Here is a 26,722-nt window from a genome sequence, read left to right on the forward strand (position 1 = left end):
CTTCATCATTTTTGTTGCTCTCCTTGGACTTTCTCCAAATCTCTCTCTAAGTGCAGTGCCCAGAACTGGACACAATACTCCAGCTGAGGCCTTATCAGTGCTGAATAGAGTGGAAGAATTACATTTTTTGTGTCTTGCTTACAACACTCCTGTTAATACATCCCAGAATGAGTACTGCTTTTTTGCAACAGTATTACATTGTTCACTCATATTTCATTTGTGATCCACTACAACTCTCATATCCTCCTCTGCAGTACTCCTTCCTACGCAATCATTTCCCAATATATTTCATGTTACTGTACAATAGCAAGGTAAATTTCATAGTTAAGCTGAATCTATGCCCGGATTCTCAAAGTGCATGCTTAGAGCATTCCAGGGCCTGGCACCCCTGCTATCAGCAACCTTGTCAATAGGTCCTCCTCCTATATGCCGCTCAAAGTCACAGATAGCCACAAGTAATAACTTCCCCTTCGAGCTCATAAGTGTTGGGCAAAACACAATTTGCAGAGATAATACAGTGGAGATATTTCTACCATCAAGCTAGGAGGGACATCTTCACTTGCCTTTCAACCTATACAAAATTAAAGCTATTTGTAGTTAAATAGTTCTTACTCCCATTAAGACTTCTAGTATATGGTTTCATAAATAAGGAAAGCAGAGAGTAGTCCGGATTACCCAGCAGAGTTGATCCATGCACCCCATTAATGTCTAAAGTACTATTGGGCAAAAAAAGTTCCCTGTTGCAATCTTGCAAACAGTTGAATATCTTGGCATCATGGACTTTTCCTGACCAAGTAACATTAATCTTGGCAAACCTGTGACTGTGATCCACCAAGAACAGAAGAATTATAACGAAGCACCCCTTTTACCTGATAAACTGAGGCTTTGGCATGGGACAATACCATGAATTTAGCACATAGGTCACTTCAATAGCCCCAGCACAACTAGGAAACCCCAATTTTAATTTCCAACAGTCATCTCCTCCATGCTTCCTTCCATGATCACATGATGCAGCAGCACATACTGAAAAATTTTACCATACCTTCATAAATCAAACTGTGGATTTCCCAGTGATGAACTTGCCCCCAGTCACCAGTGGCAACTGCAGAGTTCCAAAGGGTAGTTGCCACTAACTTCTCCACACTGAGGGGTGCTTTCATCTGAGTATTCTGGGGTTGCTCAGCCCAGGACTCCAGGAAAGCACTTTCCTCATCCTAAAGGCCTGATGCTACTTCTAGTCATCCGAAGTCTGCAAAACTATCCAGTCCCACCACTCCACATTTGCTGGCGTGGCCCAGGAGAGGTTCTCCAACAAATACACATATCACAGAAAAACATCCACGTGGATGCCATCTGTGAGTCCACAAGGAATTCTAACAACTCCCACCGCCTCTGTGCTGTTGCCACTGATGCCTTGCAGCAGGTGCTCTTATATAATAGGATTTATTTTTCAAAGCACAATAGTGGACAAGCACACAACATTCCTCTGTGTCTCCTCCAGACAGCATGCTGGAAATGGTGTGGATGCCAGTCCACCAAGTGACCTCTGGGACACAATTCTGCCAGCTTCCTGAAGATCTCACCATCTACCATAAAAGTTATCCAGAATTGTCATGAGCGAAGAAGCAGCAAATGCAATACTTACCCACATTGCAGGGCACTGCAACTGATGCAGCACAGTGCTGTATGGACACACAGATTGAAATGTAACCTGTCTTATACTGCTGCAAATGCAAACAGTGTGAACACAGTTTAGTTACGCAGATATAAGCTAAGTAAAATAGCATACTTTTCAGCATTTTTAAGTTGAGTGTCCCTTTAATGTTAATTCAGTCTTGCTGTCCTTGTATTTTGGTTCATGTTTCCCTTTAAATGTGTAGATTAATATATTTTATACTACCTTAGAGACTAACCAATTTATTTGAGCATGAGCTTTCGTGAGCTACAGCTCACTTCATCGGATGCATACTGTGGAAATTGCAGAACACATTATATACACAGACACCATGAAACAATACCATTTCTGCAGGAAATGGCCCACCTTGATTATCACACACATTGTGAAGAGAGTGGTCACTTTGGATGGGCTATTACCAGCAAGAGAGTGAGTTTGTCTGTGGGGGGGCGGAGGGTGAGAAAACCTGGATTTGTGCTGGAAATGGCCCAACTTGATGATCACTTTAGATAAGCTATTACCAGCAGGAGAGTGGGGTGGGAGGAGGTATTGTTTCATGGTGTCTGTGTATATAATGTCTTCTGCAATTTCCACAGTATGCATCCGATGAAGTGAGCTGTAGCTCACAAAAGCTCATGCTCAAATAAATTGGTTAGTCTCTAAGGTGCCACAAGTCCTCCTTTTCTTTTTGCGAATACAGACTAACATGGCTGTTACTCTGAAACCTGTCATATTTTATACTGTTATAGGTCTACAATAAGACCATACAAGATGTATAACGTAGACAAGTTATTATGGGAAATGCTGTAATTCCCTTTGTTTTCCATTCTCCCCAAATATTAATTTTGGGGTATCTTTGCGTGTAGTCAGTGCATGGAGAGACTGTATGAATGTGCATGCATATGTTTTCTCAAAAAGAAAAGGAGTACTTGTGGCACCTTAGAGGCTAACCAATTTATTTGAGCATAAGCTTTCGTGAGCTACAGCTCACTTCATCGGATGCATACTGTGGAAAGTGTAGAAGATCTTTTTATACACACAAAGCATGAAAAAATACCTCCCCCCACCCCACTCTCTTGCTGGTAATAGCTTATCTAAAGTGATCACTCTCCTTACAATGTGTATGATAATCAAGTTGGGCCATTTCCAGCACAAATCCAGGTTTTCTCCCGCCCCCCCTCCACATTAGTCTCTAAGGTGCCACAAGTACTCCTTTTCTTTTTGCGAATACAGACTAACACGGCTGTTACTCTGAAACCTGTCATATGTTTTCTGCAATTTAGAAGAGTCTGTGATGAAGAAAGCCTAGGTTGTTTTACTGATTTTTGTTTGCTTGTTTCACTTTTAACTATATGTATTGGGGTGAGAATTGACTGTGAGGAAGGCAAAAAGAAAGGGGAGAAAGGGTTTCCATCAGTCACGTCTATGCCCATTTTCTTAAATTGTTTTACACACAGGAAAAGAAGTGAGAGCTCCCACAGTCACTTTGTTCTCATTTGTTGTCTCATGTTGCAGATAGAAGACAGCTAGTTTGCGAGGTCATGGGAATTAAGAATTAGCTGGGCAAGAGAGTTGGTAAAAAGAAGCATCTTCAAATACACTTTAATTTTATTTATAACCAATAAACAAGTGTTGATCTTGGGCCCTAAGCACCATTGAGATAATTAAAAGACATCACAGATTAGAGTTAGCAGCTTCTGCTCCCCCCAAAACCAGAACATAAGGAAGTTGTCCAGATGGGAAAATCAAAGCCAAACTACTCTAATGGCTGTTGATTGTGAGTGATTCATTGTGCTCCTTTCTTCCCCATAATCTTGAGGAAAGAGATGAGCATACTTCAAAGCCAAAGTACAACAAATTCAGGCCATTACAAAACGTAAATAGGGTGAGAAGAATTATAAGATGATGGTTCCTCAAAGAAAATGTCCTCTTTTATAAGAATGGGGTTCTAGTGCCACTGTTGACTACAGCTGTGGCTAGGGTAGATAAAAATCTAAGCTTTTTTTAAAAAATAATTTAAAAACCCCAATTTGTCAATTTAAATCAGACTTAATTCAATTAAATTTGAAATTGACAACTTATGTTAAGGCTTACATTTTAATCTATTAAAATCATTTAAATAAAAAAATATTATACAGTACATATTTGCTGACAAGTTTTAAATAAAGTCAAAGCACTGGTGGAAGTCACTGGCTAAAGCCTGGAACAAGAGTTTGTTGGGGTGCTAACCCACATTTTGACACCAGTAGCTTCTTCTGCAGGTGAGCAGAGAATATTTTCTTCATTGTGATTTACTCAACTACTTCAGTTCAATTACTAGTTCATTCAGAGCCGAGAAACCAATGAAACAGTAGGAAAGCTTGTTTTCCTCTTCCAATCTATGAATTAAAAAGTAAATGTGCGAGGGTGAGATCTACTGGCTCAAAAACCTTAAAGGACATGGTGACCAGAAATAATCAGTTCTGTTCACTAACTATAGATAGGTTTCAGAGTAGCAGCTAGTGGGGGTGGGGAAGAAACATGGGGAAATAGTTTCACTTTAACTGGACAGTCTCTACGTAAAAGAATATCACTATAAAAGGTCTCCCCTCCCCCTCCGCTCTCCTGCTGGTAATAGCTCACCTTAAGTGATCACTCTGGTTACAGTGTGTATGGTAACACCCACTGTTTCATGTTCTCTATGTATATAAATCTCCCCACTGTATTTTCCACTGAATGCATCTGATGAAGTGAGCTATAGCTCACGAAAGCTTATGCTCAAATAAATTTGTTCGTCTCTAAGGTGCCACAAGTACTCCTTTTCTTTTTGTGAATACAGACTAACACGGCTGCTACTCTGAAACCTATACTTGTCAATGACTTCTTGCGGTGAAACTCAGAAGTTTCACAGCAAAAAAAAAAAAAACAAAACAAAAACCACCTCCACAAGAGGCGTACAGCTCTTACTGGTGATGCTTTTACGGCGATGTGCAAGTGAAGACACGTTCTTCCTGTTTACAGAGCTTTTAGTCTCGGCAGGTTATCCCACAGTGCCTAGGTGACCACTCTGGCCAGCAGCTCTGCTACTCGGTAAACAGACACCCATCCCCCACCTTGTAAAGCCCTGGGAACTTTGAAACTCCCCTTCCGGTTTTCTTTGCAAGTGCTCACTTATCTGGCCAGGTGACAATGCCTGCTCCTCGAAGCAAACGATCCTCTGCTTGGAACAATGCTGAACTACTGGAGCTGATCAGTGTTTAGAGAGAGGAGGCGGCTGTGCAGGACCCCAGGATACCCCGCAATCACCGCCCCCCCTTCCCACAACACCCATCGTCAAAATGGAGAGAGCTGCACTGTGGAATAGCTGCCCTCAGTGCGCTGCTGTCATAAGCGATGAAAGTGCTGCAAATGTAAACACTCTCTGATGCCTGTGGAAGTAAGTGAGTACACAAACCAGCGCTCTTCTTTCACCGATTCATCATCATTGTTGAAACTGACAGTGCAAAAACTCTGCAAGTGTAGAGACATAGCTTAAGAAGCAGCCAATGCAGATCACAGAGCACAGGTGTCATGTGTTGCCAAGTGAAATACATCACATCGTAAGAGAGCTGCCACATTCTCCCAACAAACTCAGTTTCCATTCCAGGTAGATTTAGGTATAGCTCCAAGCAGAGTGCCTTGTTACAGTCTAATCTTGATGTAACTAAGGTATAGGTTACAGCAGCCTATTAATAATTTTAATGGATAAGCCTTGAGGATGGTAGGAAGTGCCTTAGTTTTAGGCTTCTTCTGCAATTTACTTTGGCATCTCTTGTAAAACATGCAAAATTTCAATGTGGTTTTACCCTGAATGTTAAAAAAGAACTCCCACAAGCTGACCACATTGCAGATCATACAATGCAGCTATTGGATTCAAAGCAAGAATTAAAATTCATGGAAGTCCTATGATTTTTGTTATACAGGAGGGTAAGACTAGATGACCACAACGATCCCTTCTGGCCTTAAAAATCTATGGGCTTGATTTGGGTGTTCCAACCATTATCGCCAATTTCAATGCAGGCGCTATTCTACTTATAGATCAGCTATCTAGTTTGGAATTTAATCCCCATTGACTTTTATAGTCATCTGAATGGGGTCAGCATTTAACAGTGACCTTCCTTTCCAATCAGGGTTCCATGTAACTCACAAAATGCTATCATCAACTATTAGAAAGGATTCTTGAATTCTCAGACCCCTTCTCACATTCTAGTGGTTTCTTCTGCCTGGAGGCCACCAGGGTTCAAGAATGAGCTCTGACAGGGTGGAGTTGGCAGTGGCCAGGAAGCCCCCTGAAGTCTGCAAGTCAATACAATCATTTTATCCTGAAATACAAAACTATGGTTGAGGTCAACATCTGTTACTTGTTCTTAGCCAGAAACAGAGGAGAAACTGGTCACCCTGAACTCTTTCAGGGGGTATGCAGACTAATTAACATAGTATGCCTCACCCTATTAGTTCCTTCAAGTTGAATGCAACGGGAATGTAACATTAGTGATGACTCAGGCCCATTAGCCCTGACTTGCACCATTCTGAGTAAGCAGTGTAGCACAAATAGCGAAAGCCTGTTTACTTTAGGTCCTGTCCACTTTTTAACTTTGATTTTGTAACCAGATAGAGGTATGTTCACCTTAACTAGTTACAAGTAAACACAAACTTGCATCTACACTGCAGCTTTTCTACCATCCCAGCATCCATGTTGCTGTGTAAACATGTTTGTATCAGTGTGTAACTGATAATTTTCCCCCTTAAAACACTCAAAACCTCTGGCAAGTGTTAATTTTACCAGGAAAGAGGTAAGAGGACTAAGGTAAACTCACTGAGGAAGGTGGCTCATTATACTGCATCCAGATATAAGAGGAGAGGAGCTAGGATGAGCATTCCTGACGTAGGGAACATAGGACCAACCAATCCTCTGGCTGGATGTAAACTTTATGTTCTTTGTTAACATAAGCCAAAATCCAAAGAGGGGGTTTTTTTTTTTGACTTACACCATGTGGGGACTTTGGGAGGAGTTGGGTAAAAATCCTGATCATAAAGTACATTACTGTGACTTATTATTTGTTGTGAAGTAGCTCTCAAGAGCCCCAGTCAGATTGGAACCATATTGCATTAGGCAGTGTAAAACCATAATAAAATAAAATCTCTTGCATTTTGGGAATGCTGAGCAGCTCTTGCGTCTCAGCAAGGGACAGTGCCCGGAGGATATGCACAGAAAAGCTACACCAGCTTCACGTGAAGCAACGCACTCTAGAATGTCTTACCGTACAGAAAGCTGGGAAGAAGGAAGACCAGCAAAAGTGACGACAGACATGGTTGGGTGCCCTGCCTGCTCTATGAACACTGGTTCAAAGTTAGTTACTCAAAGACAACCGGGTGCCAGTCTAGGCCTCTTGCAGGGGCAAAGCACAGTTAACTGCCATGTGTTTAACCATATGTTTGAGAGCCATTTTAGCCAAATAATTGTATGTTAAAACTTGTTCTAAACAGGTTGTTACTGATTAAACATATTATAAATAAGACCACGCCTTGGAAATAGAAGTGGATAATGATTAAGAAAAAGAAATCAGATATTTCAGGTTATTTCAACAGATTTTTAAAAAAATATTTAGCTCTCTCAATGATAAAAAGTGTTTTTTTTAAAAAGATCAAAACAAATATTTTAAATAATTTAAATATCTCTTGTACCAAATATAGATACATCCTTCAAAATAAGAGAGTGAACCAAAAATATATTTTAAAAAAACTTATTTCTGATTGAAAATATCATTATGTATACACTAATGCATTAGGAGTTCGGAGTGCTATAACCAGCTGTGCTAACATCTTTCTGGGACGTCCTTGTTGATTTAGCCTCTCTATGCCTTAGTTTTCCTTTTAGTAGATTGGGGGAAAATACATGCTAGACTTAGTGTGTACAAAAGTAGTAGTTTTCCCAGATGAAGACACATGGTTGGTGATACTAAGGGCTAGTCTACACTAGAATTGATGCAGCTGCACAACTGCATCAGTGGAGCTGCGCTGCTGGTAGTGTAGACGCGCTATGCCGATGGGACAGAGCTCTCCCATCTGCATAACAAATCCATCTTTGTGAGCCGCGGTAGCTATGTCGTTGGGAGAAGCTCTCCGGCTGACATAACGCTGTATGCACCAGTGCTTAGGTTGGTGTAACTTACACCACAAGAAGGGTGGCTTGTTCACACCCCTGAGTGACGTAAGTTATGCAGACATAACTGCTAGTGTGTACAAGCCTTAAGGTAGTGAGCCAGCTGATGTATCTTCTGTCTTATTGCTATTAAGTTTGGGGGACAAAAAGGATCACACTTCTGTGCTTGGAACTTGCCATCATGTTTGGTAGGACTCTGGGCTAGTTTACTGAGTTTGAAATCAAAGCTTGGTTGGTGACTGCCTGTGGTAAGGTGCCCAGCAATTAGACCTGCTCTAAACTTAAAAATTAGATCTACCTAACTACGTTGCTCAGAGCTGTGAAAAATTTCACATCATGAGCTCTATAGTTAGGTCGACCTGTACAATGGCTAGGTCGACCTAACTATAGAGCTCATGATGGGCGAGTTCAACAGATGAATTCTTCAGTCAATTTAGCTACCACCTCTCAGAGAGGTGGATTAACTACATTGACAGAAAAACTCCTTCCATTGGTTATAAGTATATATGCTATTGTGCTGGAGCTGCAGCAGCAGTACACATGGCCTCAGATGAATTAGCACCTGATTTACAGCATGGCTCTGAAGTGAAAATAGTGCAGATTTTCTGAACAGGTCAGTAATTGAAGGCGGCTGAGTTAGAGGGGGCAAGTCACCCATTCCAGCTGAGGGTGGGACCCAGGCTTTAAAAAAAAAATAAAAATAAAAATAGCAGCATTCAGGCTCCCAGGATATAGCTACACTGCATTTTAAAACCCACAGCAGCAAGCCTCATAGCCCTGGTCTACAGACTTAGGATAACACTATGACACTAAAAACAGTTGTGCAGATGTTGTGGCTCAAGCTGGAACTTGGGCTCCGATGCCTGGGGATGGGGGAGGGCTTCAGAGCCTGAGCTGCACTATTTACACAGCTGTTAAATGATAATGTGATCCTGAGTCTGCAGACCCAGGCTCAGCCCTGGTCTACACTACAAACTTTGGTATAATTATGTCCCTCGGGAGTGTAGAAAGTCCACACCCCTGAGCAACAGAGATATACCAACCTAACCCCTGGCATAGACAGGAGGCTTCTCTCATTGACATAGCTACTGCCTCTCAGGGAGGTGGAGTACCTATGTTATCAGGAGAAGTTCTCCCATCGGTGCTGCTGCTGAGCTGTAAGCGTAGACAAGCCCTTAGACTCGCTGCTCCAGGTTATAAAATTGTATAGATGTACCCTTAGTGGCTGGTAAGATGAAAGCAGCTGGGAGACAAAAGCTATGTTTACACAAGGATAAAAAACCCACGGCATGGCTGTGGCTGGCCGAGGTCACCTTAAAAAAAAAAAAAAAAAAAAAATCAGTGTAGATGTGCAGGCTCAGACTGGAGCATGAGCTCCAGGAACCCTCTACTCTTGCAAGATCCCAGAGCTCAGGCTCCAGTCTGAGCCCAGACGTCTACATAGCGATTTTTCGGCCCCCAAGCCCGAGCCCTGCAAGCCCAAGTCAGCTGACCCAGACCAACAGTGACCATGCCTCAGGTCTTTTTATTTGTAACTCCTAAAGGAGTTAGCCAGCTGAGTAAGGCAAGGATTTCTCTCCTCCCCCTTAACTTGCAGGTTAAGGAAGAACTCACACTGGGAGGAAAATGGTGTATCATCAGCACCACTGCTAACTCTTCCTCAGCCTGCACATGTGGGGGTCCTAGCCAAACAAGGCAGCCTGACCCTGGAGGCTTCTACCCAGGTCCTAGTCTTGACTTGCAGGGAATGCAGCTGCATGTCCCTGCCAAGAAAAATCAGGCAAGGGGAACCACCCAGCATGAGAGATGTCTGTTGGTGGAGTTACTCAGGAAGCAGGTATGAGGGCTAGAGGAGGAAGTGGGTCATCTATGTCGCACCTGGGAGCTACATCAATGGAATGAATACAGAAATGCCCAGGTTGGTAGATGCTAGCCAATTAAAGAAGACTATAGCAGCAGCAGAGAAGGAAGGAGAACTACCTGCTCTACTGGGGGGGTTGACTGGCAGCTGGTCATCTCAGGCAGTAGATAGTGTTCCATCCCTCATCCAACACCCCATCCAAGTCAAGAACTGGTATGCTGTACCGGCAACAGGAGGAGAGGATCAGACCCTAATGGGTGAGGAAGAGGAGCCACCTGCCCCTAAGGCTGGGAGACTCATAGCCACCACACCTAAGAGCAGATATAGGGTAATGGTGACCAGGGACTCGCTTCTGAGGAGGACAGAGACATCCATCTGCAGATCTGATGGCCCAGGGTCCTGCCTGCATAGAATCTGCATCTAAGACATCACAGGAAGGTTGCAAAGGCTCAGCTGTCCCACTGACCGCTACCCCACACTGCTCATCCATGTGGGCATTAATGATACCGACAGGTATAATCCTGAGCAGATCTGCAGTGACTCCAAGGCTCTGGAAGCGAAGATGAAGGAGTCAGGTGGTATTCTCAGCCATCCTCCTGGACGAAGGTAAGGGCCCCTGCCGGGACACATACATCCTAGAGATGAATGCCTGGTTACGCAGATGGTGTTGATGGGAGGGCTCTGGCTTCCTTGACCATGGGATGTTGTTCCAGGGAAGAGGACTGCTGGGAAGAGATGAAGTCCACCTGACAAAGTGGAAGAGCATCTTTGGTCACCAACTTGCCAATCTAGCAAGGAGGGCTTTAAACTATGGGCTTGTCTACACAAACTGCTGCAGCAGCACAGCTGCGCCACAGCAGTGCTTCAATGAAGGCACTAGCTACAATGATGGGAGAGGTTCTCTCATTGGCATAGGTAATCCTTCTCCATGAGAAGCTACTCTATGGGTTAAGACGGTTTAACTGCTTCACTCAGCATGTGAATTTTTCACACCTCTGAGTGACATAGTTCTACTGACCCGATTTCCTAGTGTAGACCAGGCCTAAGTAAAAAGGAGGTAGGGTCAAAAGCCCACAGGCAGGTATACCTTTTTTAAAAAAAAAGGTAACCTTTACAGAAGGCTAGATGTTGGGGGTTGGAGGGAATGGAAAATTACAACACACAATTACAGGAATAAGAGTGAAAATGGTGGGGAAAGTCTGCTCAATTTCTTCGATGTCTATATACAAATGCAAGCAGTATGGTAGAACTGGAAGTATTAGTACGTAAGCTAAATTATGAATTATGACACCATTGAGACTTGGTGGGTTAAATCTCATGTCTGGAATTATTGGTATAGAGGGATATAACTTGTTCACGAAGGCAAGGCAAGGGGAAAAAGGGAGGTGGTGTTGCATGGTACATCACACAGGTGCCAACTTCCCAATGTGCCGGGGGGTATTCAACCCCCGTCTCTGCCCCAGGCCCCGCCCCCTCCCCCACTGCACCCCTTCCTCCAAGGCCTGCCCCGCCTCTTCCCACCCCATTCCACCACTCCCCCAGCACGCCACACCCTAGCTCTTCCCCCTCCCTCCCAAAGCCTCCTGCATGCCATGAAACAGCTAATTGTGAGTGGCAGGAGGGAGGCGCAGATTAGTGGGGCCTGCTGGTGGGCGGCAAACACTGGGGGGGTAGGGTGGGAGCTGATGGGGGCTACCGGTGGGTTCTGAGCACCCACCATTTTTTCCCCCATGGGTGCTCCAACCCCAGAGCATCCACGGAGTCGGCACTTTTGGTACATCATACTCATGTTCTGAGGTCCAGAAGGAAGAGAGAGGCAGACCAGGTGAAAGTCTCTGGGTAAAGATAAAAGGGAAAACACACAGATGAAATCATGGTAGCAGTCTATTACAGACCACCAAATCAGGAGGAGGTGGTGGATGAGACATTTTTAGAACAAACAAATATCCAACACACTTAGCCTGGTAGTAATGGGGGACTAACTACCCACATATCTGTTAGAAAAGTAATACAGCAAAACACAAGATGTCCAATAAGTTCTTGGAATGTATTGGGATCTCTCTTTGTTTCAGAAAGTGGAAGTAGTAACCAGGGGGGCAGCCATTTTAGATACCATTATGACAAGAGAGAAATTGGTAGTAAAACTGAGGGTTGAAGGCAATTTGGCCATCAACAATCTAATGAAAGCAATTCTAAGGAAAAGAAGGAGTGAGCAGCAGAACAAGGACAACGGACTTGAAAAAAACCCACACTTTAACAAACTTAGAACATGTAAGTAAGGTCCCATGGGAAGAAAAACTAAGGGGAAAAGGAGACCATGTGGGGCCAAAAATCAGAAAAGCTAGCAATAAGAAGTTCTATAAATACATTAGGAAAAGGAGAAAGATGAAACAAAGTGTAGGTCCACTACTTAGTAGGAAGGAGAACTAATAACGGATGACATCCAGAAAGCTGAGGTGTTTAATGCTTATTTTACTTCAGCCTTCACTAAAAAGATCGTGACCAGATATTTAAAAGAAAACAACGAGGGGAAGGACCACAAACCAGAATAAGGAAATTACAGGTTAAAGAATATTTAAATAAGGTAGATGTATCCAAGTCAGCAGGGCCTGATTAAATTCATCCTAGGGTACTTAAACTAACCGCAGCAATATCGGAATCATTACAGATTATATTCCAGAGGATAGGTGAGGTCCCAGATGACTAAAGAAGGGCAAACACAGTACCTATTTTTAGAAAGGTGACAAAGATGACCTGGGAAACTACAGACTAACTTTGATAACTTGTTCCAGGGTCTTTCAGGGTATCAAACAATCCGTTTGTAAGCACCTAGAGGACAACACGATTGTAAGGAATAGCCAGCATGGATTTGTCAAGAACAAATCATGCCAAACCAACCCAATTTCCTTCTTTGACAACATTACTGACCTAGTGGACAGGGGAGTAGGAGTTTCTAGACAGGATATCTTGATTTTAGTAGTGCTCTGACACAGTCCTACATGACGACAGTCTCGTTAGCAAACTAGAGAAATGTTGTCTAGATGAAATTTCTATAAAGCAGTTGCATAACTGGTTGAAAGACCATACTCAAGGAGTAGTTATCAATGGTTCACTGTACAATTGGGAGGACATATCTAGTGGGGTCCCGGAGAGATCACTCTAGGTCTGGAACTATATATTTTTTTTCCATTAATGACTAGGACAATGGAGGGCAAAGTATGCTTACAAAAATCAGCAGATGTCCCCAAATTGAGAGGGACTGCACAAACTTTGAAGGCCCAGGATCAGAATTCAAAATGACCTTGATAAAGTGGAGAACTGGTCTGAAATCAAAAGATGAAATTCAATAAGATAAGTGCAAAGTACTGCACTTAAAAAGGAAAAAATGCACTACTACAAAATTGGGAATAACTGGCTAGACAGTATACTGCTGAAAAAGATCTAAAGGTTATAGTGTATCACAAATTGATTGTAAGCCAACACTGTGATGCAGTTGCAAAAAAGGCTGTCATCATTCTGCAGTGCATTAACAGGAGTTGCACATCTAAGACACTGAGGTAATTTTCCCCACTCTATTTGGCACTGGGGTAAGGCCTCAGCCGGAGTACTGTATCCAGTGTCCACTTTAGCAAAGATATGGACAAACTGGAGAGAGTCCAGAGGAGAACAATCAATATGATAAAAGGTTTAGAAACCCAATCTGAGGACAGGTTTTAAAAAAAAAAAAAAAAAAAAAAAAAAAAATCAAGCATTTGTAGTTTTAAGAAAAGGAGACCGAGGGGAAACCTGGTCAGAGTCTTCAAACATGTTAAGGGCTGTTTGAAGGACAAGAATTGATCAGCTTAGTTTAGAGGAAGGAAGATTCAGGGTAGATATTAGGAATAACTATCCTTATAGCTAGAAAGTTTATCACTGGGAATAAGCTTCCAAGGGAGGCTGTGGAATTCCCATCATTGAAGGTTTAAGAACAGGTTAGGCAAACACCTGTCAGGACGGTCTAGATACACTTGGTCCTGCCTCATGGGCTGGACTAGATAACCTTTCAAGGTTCCTTCCAGCCCTACATTTCTATGACTCTATGAAGGACCTAGAGAAGAGTCAAATACGGTTGAATTTTTAGTGCAAGAAAACATCTTTGACAAGGAACACAGAATGGTTTTCACAGTGGTCCCACACGAAGCTGCAATCATAGAACTGAAACACCTACAGAAGTAAAAATTGTCAAAGCACAAGGCATTTCCCCCCATTCTATTAATATCAGACATTCAGTTGCACACACAGCCAGAATGCCTCGCTGTTCCAATGGCCCAGAATGGGAAGTGGTGGCCTCAGCTCATTGCCAAATAGGATTGCTACCTGACTTGGATCATGTCTCTGAGTCTTACTAGTCAATATGAATGAATCAGTTAAAAATTCTATTACTAACTTTTATCATCATATTAACTTTTTGCCAGGTTGTTTCACAACATTCTCAGCCAATGGCAACTTTATATTGGTTTTTTTTGTAATGCATTTCAAACAAAATTAATACAAGGATTAACAAAGGTGTTAAAATCTAATGTACAGTTCTACTGAAGTCAATTAGATTTTGTATGCTCTCTCTATTAAGTGCATGTACAACATGTGAAACCTGAATGTAAAAAGTCAAAAGGAGTTACTCTCCATATGAAGCAAACATGCAAGTGTTTTACTTTATGCACAAGTAGCCCCACTGACTTCAGCAGTACCAATCATTAATGTGTTTGCAGCATTGGGAACTTAGTGGCTCATTTTATTTACAGAACTCACCCACTTCAGTTTTAAAGACCACCACATTAGCAACAATCTACATTATATTTGTGGTAACCAGTGTTAAAAACAATATACCACAAAACCTCTCTTTTTAATTTTTTATTTTTATTAGACAGGTGCAAAAAAGTATCAGAAACTTTGTTTTTCCAGAACTAAAAAAATAATTGATCTTGGTGACATTTTATTTTGTAAATAAATTATGTACGGCCTGAGACATGTCAAGTTCCAGCCTAAAGGTAAGTAGAATTGCTTATTAATAACTTCTCAAAACAGGGCTCATACCAAAAAGTACCCTTTTTTTAATTACTCTGTAAACCTGGAGCTACTGTTTCTCTAATACAATTAGACATGAAATGGAAAACCTTATAGCTGTTGCTATAATTCCTGAAATATTTTTCTAACCAGTATCCTATTTCCTTATAGTGCACAGACTATCTTGACACTCAGCTTCCATCACTTCCCCATCACCCTACCTCCTTGTGAACATGCATCTAGTCACAGCATCAACATTAAGATTTTCTGAAGCAAAACACTTATATTACAGGCATCAACTCAGCACAACCAGGTTTATATACAAAATGCAACCCTCATTCTCTTCCACAAATCAAGAACTTTAGATAAGAACATTTTTGCCTTTAAACTTGGGGGGAAATATCAGTGCTGCCAGCAGGGCAATTTGTTTTCCAACAGTCAGAGAAAAACCCCCAAAAATAGTTAAACGTATACATTAGTCCTCAACAATCATGTTAGCTAGGCAGTGGTTTTGTATTTGCCTAGCACATGGCTGATTAATGTTACTCCTGGGGGAATTCTGAGCCACTGCATGTGCGCAGAATTTATGTCCCCCGCAGATTTCTTTGCTTCCCTGCACAAAAATGACTTCCCTGTGCTTCCCTGCCAGAAACCTGCAAGAGCAGTCACACACCACTCCCTAGCTGCCCAGGAACATCGTTTCAGGCACCCAGAGCAGCCAGCAGAGAGGTAAATCACAGCAGGGCTGGGGATGCCCCACCCAGTGGCTCCTACCCTGAGCCAGGACCAGCTGCTAGTCCCAGCTGGGCTGGAGTCAGGAGAGGATGAGACTTCCTCTTCCCCTGCAAGACTTATCTCACCCCCAGAAACCTCCCCCAGCTGCAGGAAGCTCAGCATCCTCCCCTGCTTCCCACCCCCATCACTCCTCAGCTACGGGGGGGTCGCTGTACAGGGAGCTGCTCCCCCATCCGCCCAACCCTCCTATATCCAGACCTCCCATTCACAGACACCCTCACCAAGCCTCCCCCCCGTACAACCAGAACCTCCCTAGCTCTCCTACCCAAACCTTACCCCATTGATCCTCAATCCCTGCATCTAGAGCCCCCTGCGCCCAGAAGCCCTGCCTCTGGATCCCAACCCCTGCACCCAGACCACCCTGCACTCAAACCCTCACCATGATGAGTCCTACGCCCCTGCACCCCTCTGAGCCCCCACACCACTGACCCCCAATTAGCTTCACCCAGACCCCCACTCCCCCAGCACCCAGACCCCTCCACTGAGCCCCAACCACTTCACCTGGAAGCCCCTGCAGAGTCCCATTGCCCCTGCACCTGGAACCCCGACCCCCAACAATCCTCTGTGCATCCAGATCCCCTGCACACCTAGACCCCCCACTGAGCTGCCTGTACACAGATTGTCCCACAGAATCCTCTCACCCCACATCAGGATCCCCCACACTGAGCCCCTCCATACTTGCAGTCTGCCTGTTTGAGCCTGCATGCCCCACACGTGGTGTGCCTGGCACAAATGGGCAGGGCCCCAGCATGTTTCTGGGGTATGCCCAGGCCTTGTTCTGTTTCAGGGTTGGGTGCAGCCTCACCACTGAGTCCAGGGCACGGGGTGAGGAGGCTGCAGGGTGATCTCCCATCTTCATGCAGCCAGTGGCCTGTGCTCCCCACTACCATGCTGGAGCCTCTGCATTTGTTAATTGAAACTTGCAGAATTTAAAAATATCATGCGCAGAATTTTTAATGTTTTGGCACAACATTTTTATTTTTTTTGGCACAGAATGCCTTCAGGAGTATTAATGTGTAGCAAGTGTCTTTATAGTATCGTAATATTTTTGCCACAGAAAAGGACATATGTTTAACAAGAGCCAGTCAGCAAACTTTGAAACAAACTAACACATACAACAATTACGAGATGAAGTGTTTTTTTAAGCTATAACATGGTGACAGGAAGTCCAGAATAAATAGGTCTTAAGTAGGGCTGTCAAACGATAAAAAAAAAAATTGCAATTAATCACAAGATTAAAAATATTGTCATGATTAATCACAATTTTAATTGCACCATTTAATAATAACAGAACACCATTTATTTAAATATTTTGGTTGGGGAGGGGGAGTGTGTGTGTATATTTTTGGGGGGCACTGTCTCTTTAAGCAGAGTATTCAGGAGCCTGAACACTTTTTCAACCAGCAGCAGTTGCTATCTGCAGCACTCACTCCTGAGCCAGCAGCAGACAGGTTCCCCCTGTTCCCCGACCCCAGCTCAGCGCAGCACACAGAAAGCAGGCTCTGGGTCTGGAGCAGCTTGGCCAGGGATGGTTCCATGGGGGTGGGGTGGGGTGGGGTGGGGGGGGGTAAGAGCAGCAGTGGAGCAAGGCAGCAGGAGGAGGGGCACTCATGCCCCGGAGGCACGCAGCAGCACCCCTTGAGCACCGCACCATGGTGGGTGATTAATGCTGGTTAAAAAAACACATGTTAATGTGTTCTGAGTTATTCACATGCAAAACTGCAATTGACAGCCCCAATTATTTTTTTATTACAAATATTTGCATTTTAAAAAAGAAAAAAAGATCATGCTTCTACTTGAAGATTGCACCAAGGGGCATGAAGACGTTTAGCATAACTGGCATATAATTACCTTGCAACGCCGGCTACAACAGTGCCAAGAGAACACCTGTTCTCACTTTCAGGTGATGATGTAAATAAAAAGCTGGCAACATTATCTCCCATAAATGTACACGAACTTGTCTGTCTTAGCAATTGGCTGAAGAAGTAGCAGGACTGAGTGGACTTGTAGGCTCCAATTTTTTATATTGTTTTGTTTTTGAGTACAGTTATGTAAAAAAAAAAAGTTATTTGTAAATTGCATTTTCATGATAAAGAGATTGAACTACAGTACTTCTGAGGTGAACTGAAAAATACAGTTCACTTTGTGTTGTGTTGTAACTGATATCAACATATTTGAAAATATAAAAAAAATCCCAAAATATTTATAATAAATTTAAATTGGTATTCTATTATTGTTTAACAGTGCGATTAAAACTGTGATTAATGATGATTAATTCTTTTAATCTAGTTTGTTTTTCATTCATCACTTGAGTGAACTATAATTGACAGCCCTAGTCTTAAGCACCACAACTGATCCTACAAACCAGGTACATATGAGAAGAGATGGCTATACGATCTATCACAGCCAAAAATTCATTCATTAGAAAATGCTGAAGCGATTCCAAGCACAATCTGATACACAACACTGCCAAAATGAGGTGGAGCTGCACGTTGATTTAGGGTGAGATTTGGGCTGGAGGGAGTAACGAGGGAGCCTCTGGAAAGGCAACTGGAGTTTAGAGTACTGGCTAAATTAATAGAACTGTCCAAACCCCAAAAGGTGTAAACAGCCCCATCTGCAGCCAGCAAACAATGACCCTGAACAAGAGTCTCTCAAAAACAACTCCAGAGGACGTAAACGTACATTAGATGTAAACGTACATCTACCAATAACCCATCGCCCCCACCCCGCACACGCACGCACACACACGGAGGTGGGGGAGGAGAGCTCTACATACCTAGCAATACCCCCTCCCCAGACCCCACCCCTTCACTGCAACAGCTGTCCAGACTAAGACCGAAAATAGCATCCCTACGCTCCTGCAGTTTGGTGACACACCGACGCACAAACTGATCCCCTGACTAGAAGTCTAGCCCCCCACGACAGTCCATAATCGCCAGCGGCACCACCCAGGGCAGCGGACGAGCCGCAGCTCCGCTCTCACCTGGGACGCAATCACTCTGGCAAGGCCCCTCCTTCCCACAGAGCAGCTACCTCCCACGGCTTTGGCGGACCCCTGGGACGCACCCAAGCCCCTCGCCCAGGGGAGGGACTGGACATGCCTCCCCCGGCCCAGACCCCTCTCCCCTGGCCGCGCCTTAGAGGCGGGGTTTCACCCACCTCCCATGGGGCAGGGGTGGGGCTGGACTCCTAGGGCACCAGCGATGCCCTAGCCCGGCCTCCTCAGGGCCCAGCCCACCCCGGCACGGGGCGCCCCCCCGGCCCCGCTTACCTCGGCTGAGATCAAGCGGGACGTTCTCCTCGCCGCTATCATTCCGACCTGTGTGGGGGGGAGAAGCGGAGAGCCCGTTAACCTGGGCGGGGAGGGAGTGATGGGGCCGGGGGAGCAGCAGCGGCGCCTCCCGCCGGGCCTAGCCGGGCTCCTTACCTCGGATGCGGAGGTGCCTCAGCGAGCGGGCGCGCAGGTTCACCGCCATGTTTACGGCCCCGCAGTCACAACACCGGAAACCTCGCCCTCTCTCGCGAGGAGACCGAGCCGCCGCCGCCGACGACGACTCCCGCGGCCCCCACCGGCCTGTCGCGAGGGGGCGCGGGAACGCGCGGCGGCGAGCGCGAGGAGCGGGGCGCTCAGTGGGGCCTGGCGCCAAGGAATGGCCCTGGCGTGCCAGAGGGTAGCTGGCGGAGCTCAGCGAGGCCCCGGCCTGGGCTCCCCCGCCTTTAGAGAGGAGGCCGTCAGGACACCCACACACACACATCGCCCCGCCCCGGCTCGGGGGCTTTCCCTCGGCACCCTCCAGGGGGCGTTTCCCTCCATTCGCTGCCCCCTTTTCCCACCAGGGCAGGGGGTGTCTCTTCACCCCCTGCACATTCGTATGATTTATGACGTCCACCATGGGGGCAGCCGCCTTCAGGGGTGTGGGGGGTCCCCTGGCCCCACAGCTTTAGCAGCAGAGTTGGGGGCCTCTTCGTAGCGCCTAGCTCGCTCCCAAACCTTTGTATGCTGTCTGCTCCCCGCCCCCACCGAGTCTTTCACAATATTGCAAAGCCCAGCATTCAAAAATCCCGAGATATGACTTAAAATTGTGAGGTTTTTTGATATATATAAGGGTGCTTCCTGGGGTCCTTGTTTACTGGGTACGCTTGAAACACGTGTTCACCCTCCTCTGTAACCATGAGGGCTGGAGGCTTTTTTTCTTTTTCTTTCTTTTTTTAAATTGGGAGCTGGAATTCTCACTGCATTCCAGGAGCTAGGGCTTTAAAAACACCGAATGTCCCCAGACTCATAACAAAAATCATAATTGGTAAAAGTCAGTGTTGCCAACAAGTCACTAGACCAGATTGCTGCTGTTTAAAATACTTTTGCAGCCTTGTAACAGACTTCCCAGCAGCTTTACCTCTGACCTGCTAAGTGGTGAAAATGAAAGTGTTGATGAAAAGGCCCAAAATGGCAGATTCAAAGAAACATTTTAAAACACTCCAGACTGCCCCTGTCAACTTACCCTGTTGTGCTGCCTTCAGTCTAATTCTACACCTTTGTAGAAAATGTGGCAAAATGCCTTCTTTTCCAGGAGAGCTTGCAGTGCTCGAAGCTGACTTCCTACAAAATTGTTTCAGCTAAACAACTAAAGATGGTGGTTGGGTTTGTCATGTGACATTACTTTTTTGACTCCCATCACAAAAACGCCACACCTTCTATACCTCATGCCTGCCCTATTCAGGCAAAAGCCTAAATAAGCAGAAGTGATTTACAACATGTGCTAAAGGTCAGGAAACTCTGCTTCTGAAGGACCACAGATGAAGCAAGTTCTTAGCGGATGGCCCTACGCATAAGAACACCAATGTCCTGATATTTCAATCTGCGTTACCTCAAATATCTCAAGTAGGGTTGCCAGTTTTGGTTGGATGTATTCCTGGAGGTTTCATCACATGACATGAACTTTAATTAAAGATTAATATTTAATTCCTGGAGAGTCCAGGACAATCCTGGAGGGTTGGCAACACTAGTCTCAAGTGATTTTAATTGCTCAGGTCACTAATGGGAAGAAAGGTGTTTTCTCACACAGCCAGGATAGAAAACCATATGGAGCTGTATAGATCAAGGTGAACACCTTGAATTGCATCTGCAAGCAAATAAGAAGTTAGGATAACAGCTTTGTGCCCTGCAGCTGACACTACTAACTAAGCAGATTACTAGCCATTCTCCTCTCTCTGAAGTCTACCCGGCATCCCTGGAACAACTGGAAGGCTAGAGGTATCCTGAATTCTGAACTTTGGCAAATGATGGCTATACTCCTTCAATATCAGGAGAGTCACTACCTTGTCCACCATCTCACCATGCTTCCTCTCATCCTAGCCCTTTTTCCCACTAGAAATCAAAAGACCACTGGACCAGGGGGATGAGGTGGACGAGGCTTTCTTCCGGCAACTAACGGAAGTTATTAGATCGCAGGCCCTGGTTCTTATGGGAGACTTCAATCACCCTGATATCTGCTGGGAGAGCAATATAGCAGTGCACAGATAATTCAGGAAGTTTTTGGAAAGTGTAGGGGACAATTTCCTGGTGCAAGTGCTGGAGGAACCAACTAGGGGCAGAGCTCTTCTTGACCTGCTGTTCACAAACAGGGAAGAATTAGTAGGGGAAGCAAAAGTGGATGGGAACCTGGGAGGCAGTGACCATGAGATGGTAGAGTTCAGGATCCTGACACAGGGAAGAAAGGAGAGCAGCAGAATACAGACCCTGGACTTCAGAAAAGCAGACTTTGACAACCTCAGGAAACTGATGGGCAGGATCCCCTGGGAGAATAACATGAGGGGGAAAGGAGTCCAGGAGAGCTGGCTGTATGTTAAAGAATCCTAATTGAGGTTACAGGGACAAACCATCCCGATGTGTAGAAAGAATAGTAAATATGGCAGGTGACCAGCTTGGCTTAACAGTGAAATCCTTGCTGATCTTAAACACAAAAAAGAAGCTTACAAGAAGTGGAAGACTGGACAAATGACCAGGGAAGAGTATAAAAATATTGCTCGGGCATGCAGGAGTGAAATCAGGAAGGCCAAATCACACCTGGAGTTGCAGCTAGCAAGAGATGTTAAGAGTAACAAGAAGGATTTCTTCAGGTATGTTAGCAACAAGAAGAAAGTCAAGGAAAATGTGGGCCCCTTCCTGAATGAGGGAGGCAACCTAGTGACAGAGGATGTGGAAAAAGTTAATGTGCTCAATGCTTCTGTCTTCACAAACAAGGTCAGCTCCCAGACTACTGCACTGGGCAGCACAGCATGGGGAGGAGGTGACCAGCCCTCTGTGAAGAAAGAAGTGGTTCGGGACTATTTAGAAAAGCTGGACGAGCACAAGTCCATGGGGATGTGCTGCATCCGAGAGTGCTAAAGGAGTTGGTGAATGTGATTGCAGAGCCATTGGCCATTATCTTTGAAAACTCATGGCGATCAGGGAAAGTCCCGGATGACTGGAAAAAGGCTAATGTAGTGCCCATCTTTAAAAAAGGGAAGAAGGAGGATCCTGGGAACTACAAGCCAGTCAGCCTCACCTCAGTCCCTGCAAAAATCATGGAGCAGGTCCTCAAAGAATCAATTTTGAAGCACTTAGAGGAGAGGAAAGTGATCAGGAACAGTCAGCATGGATTCACCAAGGGCAAGTCATGCCTGACTAATCTAATTGCCTTCTATGAAGAGATAACTGGCTCTGTGGATGAGGGGAAAGCAGTAGATGTGTTGTTCCTTGACTTTAGCAAAGCTTTTGACATGGTCTCCCACAGTATTCTTGCCAGCAAGTTAAAGAAGTATGGGCTGGATGAATGGACTATAAGGTGTTTAGAAAGCTGGCTAGATTGTCGGGCTCAATGGGTAGTGATCAAGGCTCCATGTCTAGCTGGCAGCCGGTATCAAGTGGAGTGCCCCAAGGGTCGGTCTTGGGGCCGGTTTTGTTCAATATCTTCATTAATGATCTGGAGGATGGTGTGGATTGCACCCTCAGCAAGTTTGCAGATGACACTAAACTGGGAGGAGAGGTAGATATGCTGGAGGGTAGGGATAGGATACAGAGGGACCTAGACAAATTAGAGGATTGGGCCAAAAGAAATCTGATGAGGTTCAACAAGGACAAGTGCAGAGTCCTGCACTTAGGACGGAAGAATCCCATGCACCACTACAGACTAGGGACTGAATGGCTAGGCAGCAGTTCTGCAGAAAAGGATCTAGGGGTTACAGTGACTAGAAGCTGGATATGAGTCAACAGTGTGCCGTTGTTGCCAAGAAGGCCAATGGCATTTTGGGATGTGTAAGTAGGGGCATTGCCAGCAGATCGAGGGACGTGATTGTTCCCCTCTAATCGACATTGGTGAGGCCTCATCTGGAGTACTGTGTCCAGTTTTGGGCCCCACACTACAAGAAGGATGTGGATAAATTGGAGAGAGTCCAGCGAAGGGCAACAAAAATGATTAGGGGTCTGGCTCTGTGGATGAGGGGAAAGCAGTAGATGTGTTGTTCCTTGACTTTAGCAAAGCTTTTGACATGGTCTCCCACAGTATTCTTGCCAGCAAGTTAAAGAAGTATGGGCTGGATGAATGGACTATAAGGTGTTTAGAAAGCTGGCTAGATTGTCGGGCTCAATGGGTAGTGATCAAGGCTCCATGTCTAGCTGGCAGCCGGTATCAAGTGGAGTGCCCCAAGGGTCGGTCTTGGGGCCGGTTTTGTTCAATATCTTCATTAATGATCTGGAGGATGGTGTGGATTGCACCCTCAGCAAGTTTGCAGATGACACTAAACTGGGAGGAGAGGTAGATATGCTGGAGGGTAGGGATAGGATACAGAGGGACCTAGACAAATTAGAGGATTGGGCCAAAAGAAATCTGATGAGGTTCAACAAGGACAAGTGCAGAGTCCTGCACTTAGGACGGAAGAATCCCATGCACCACTACAGACTAGGGACTGAATGGCTAGGCAGCAGTTCTGCAGAAAAGGATCTAGGGGTTACAGTGACTAGAAGCTGGATATGAGTCAACAGTGTGCCGTTGTTGCCAAGAAGGCCAATGGCATTTTGGGATGTGTAAGTAGGGGCATTGCCAGCAGATCGAGGGACGTGATTGTTCCCCTCTAATCGACATTGGTGAGGCCTCATCTGGAGTACTGTGTCCAGTTTTGGGCCCCACACTACAAGAAGGATGTGGATAAATTGGAGAGAGTCCAGCGAAGGGCAACAAAAATGATTAGGGGTCTGGAACACATGACTTATAAGGAGAGGCTGAGGGAACTGGGATTGTTTAGTCTGAGGAAGAGAAGAATGAGGGGGGATTTCATAGCTGCTTTCAACTACCTGAAAGGGGGTTCCAAAGAGGATGGATCTAGACTGTTCTCAGTGGTAGCAGATGACAGAACGAGGAGTAATGGTCTCAAGTTGCAGTGGGGGAGGTTTAAGTTGGATATTAGGAAAAACTTTTTCACTAGGAGGGTGGTGAAACACTGGAATGCGTTACCTAGGGAGATGGTGGAATCTCCTTCCTTAGAAGTCTTTAAGGTCAGGCTTGACAAAGCCCTCGCTGGGATGATTTAGTTGGGGATTGGTCCTGCTTTGAGCAGGGGGTTGGACTAGATGACCTCCTGAGGTCCCTTCCAACCCTGATATTCTATGGTTCTATGAAAAGAGGCTATCATCCAGGTTTGACAAAAAGTAGACAAGGTGCATATCAATAGCATTGCAACACAAAACTTTTCATAATTTACCCTAGTGACAATGCAACTTTGGAGAACCCTAAAATACAGAGCTCTTGGGTCAATAGACAAAGTTCCAATACCTCCCTTTGAGATCACACAGAGAAGAATGAAATCATTCAAGCAATCTCATCTACCCAAGGCAGCGTCTTCCAATGATTCAACGGAGCTTTGGTGTCCATACCAAAGACACTTAAGATTTATCTAAATCTCCAGAGTCCATCAATCTCTATCAGTGGACTAAGGACATGATTTGTTCCTGTGAATTTTTTTTTTTAATTGACTAATCTCATCCAACAGCAGAGCCTGATCCAAAGCTTATTGAAGTCAATGAATGCTCACATGGATTTCAGTAGGCTTTGGGTGGGGCCCATAAGGCCTGGAAAGATTTAATTTAATTTCATATATAAATTATGTGGGCCCAAGCTAAAAACTGCATTTGTAAGTGATTCTTCTATCACTTTTGCAGGGAGTGTAGCAAGATAATGCAATTATTAAAAGAATTATGGCAAGTAGTTTACATCCACGATTTCACTTACCGTAACATTTATAATCTGATAGAAAATATTCTCCATATTTTAAACATTTGACTTTTAAATCCACCCATTTGTGAAAAATAGCTGTTTATTAAGCAGAAGAAGAGTTTAAAAGACTTAGCACACAAGCCATGACATTAAACTATGAACACACAAATTTAAAATAATAGCATGAGTTTCCTCAGGTGAGCTCTGCACTTCTCAAAGTGCAGTTTTACTCTGAAAAGTGTCTATATAAAAATGACACCTTCTTACTCCACAGATCATCATCCTCTCTGTATTTTTTTAATCAGATCTTCAGCCAGTACTGGTATCTCCTCCTTCTAACTTTAGTGACTAAAATGAGTTTTGACTACTGTTTGCAGAGCCAACCCAGCAAAAATTGAATGAGCTACAGATTGTATTCTACTCATACATCATCAACATAATTATTTACTGAATTTCAGTCAGTTACATACCTCTGCAAATCAATTGAAGGCAACAGATGGCACAGATGTAATTGAAGGCCTAATTTAACTTTCAGTACCTTTATTATTGGTAATGGTATGAGCTTGCTTGACTAGCAGATCTTTAAAAAAAAAATCCCTTTGCTTGTAAACTGAGCACTGATATGAAAATCGTCTTGTCTTTACAGGGATTCTAGCAAGCATGTTTGATTAAAAAAAACATATGACTATACCATTAAAATTGACTTCCATGTTCTTTGTTAACTTTTAAAAATTAACTTAATTCTTCTGAAAGCCATGGGATTGAGAGCTCTGGATATCAAAGTCTGGTCTATCCATAGAACTGGGGCAATGTAGTTCTCACTTCCTCATACAGCTTTGTCAATATACCTCACACTTTAGCCTGTAAATGTGAGAGAAGGTGTCAGGGTTATAGTGTCAATTGCACCTTAGACCCTTAGTCCCTCTTGAGTGCACCCTGAGAGAACTGGGTTACAACACCTCACTATAGCTAGAATGATACAGTACAACCACTCTTAAACTGGCTCTCTTGGCTGCAGCCCCTTGGTTTCCAACCATATTAACAACATAGGCCCAGCTTGATTTTAGCACCTGTTTTCCTCCAGAAGCCTGTGGCAGTATAACTTTGCAGCTACAAAGAAATAGCATCTTCAAAACAACGCATTACTTATTCATTCCTCAAAGCTATAAAACACATAGAGCAAAAGGTAAAACCAATAAAAGGCCCACACATATGGGTCTTTTTTATATCTTTGATCCTAGGTTCAGTCTTAGGAAGGGGGTAATCCATTCTAGCCTGGATGGAGCCAAAGAAGGGATATTCCTCCTTAGTTCCCCGCTTCTTTGTTTCCTCAAGGAGCTTTATCTTTGCCATTATCTTGTTAGGACCATCAAGTGATTAAAAAAAATCAATCCCGATTAATTGCACTGCTAAACAATAATAGAATACCATTTATTTAAATATTTTTGGATGTTTTTACATTTTCAAATATGTTGATTTCAATTACAACACAGAATACAAAGTGTACAGTGCTCACTTTATATTTATTTTTTATTACAAATATTTGCACTGTAAAAAACAAAAAAAATTATTTTTCAATTCACCTAATATAAGTACTACAGTGCAATCTCTTTATCATGAAAGTTGAACTTTCAAATGTAGAATTAAGTATAAAAAATAACTGCATTCAAAAATATCCACTCAGTCCTACTTCAGCCAGTCACTCAGACAAACAAGTTTAGTTACAATTTGCAGGCGATAATGTTGCCTGCTTCTTCTTTACAATGTCATCTGAAAGTGAGAAAAGACGTTCGCATGGCACTGTTTGTTGCCGGCATTGCAAGATGCGCTATGCAGATGCGCTAAAGATTCATATGTCCCTTCAGGCTTCAACTATCATTCCTGAGGACATGCATCCATGCTAATGACGGGTTCTG

The 26,722-nt window shown here is 44.1% G+C and overlaps 1 protein-coding gene across 1 annotated transcript in view; it reads right to left on the reverse strand.

Annotated features, from left to right (window-relative positions):
- Window positions 1-19,086, reverse strand: part of RICTOR (RPTOR independent companion of MTOR complex 2) — a 173,487-nt gene extending 154,401 nt beyond the window's left edge. The window contains exons 1-2 of the mRNA XM_074952498.1: window positions 18,986-19,086; window positions 18,830-18,877 (exon numbers count right to left, since the gene is read on the reverse strand). Coding sequence (XP_074808599.1) covers window positions 18,830-18,877; window positions 18,986-19,034 — 97 coding nt within the window. The 5' untranslated portion in view covers window positions 19,035-19,086. The remainder of the gene's footprint in view (window positions 1-18,829; window positions 18,878-18,985) is intronic.
- Between the last annotated feature and the right edge of the window lie 7,636 nt (window positions 19,087-26,722).

The sequence above is a fragment of the Natator depressus genome, chromosome 5 (genome assembly GCF_965152275.1).
Source record: "Natator depressus isolate rNatDep1 chromosome 5, rNatDep2.hap1, whole genome shotgun sequence".
NCBI classification, from domain to species: Eukaryota; Metazoa; Chordata; order Testudines; family Cheloniidae; genus Natator; species Natator depressus.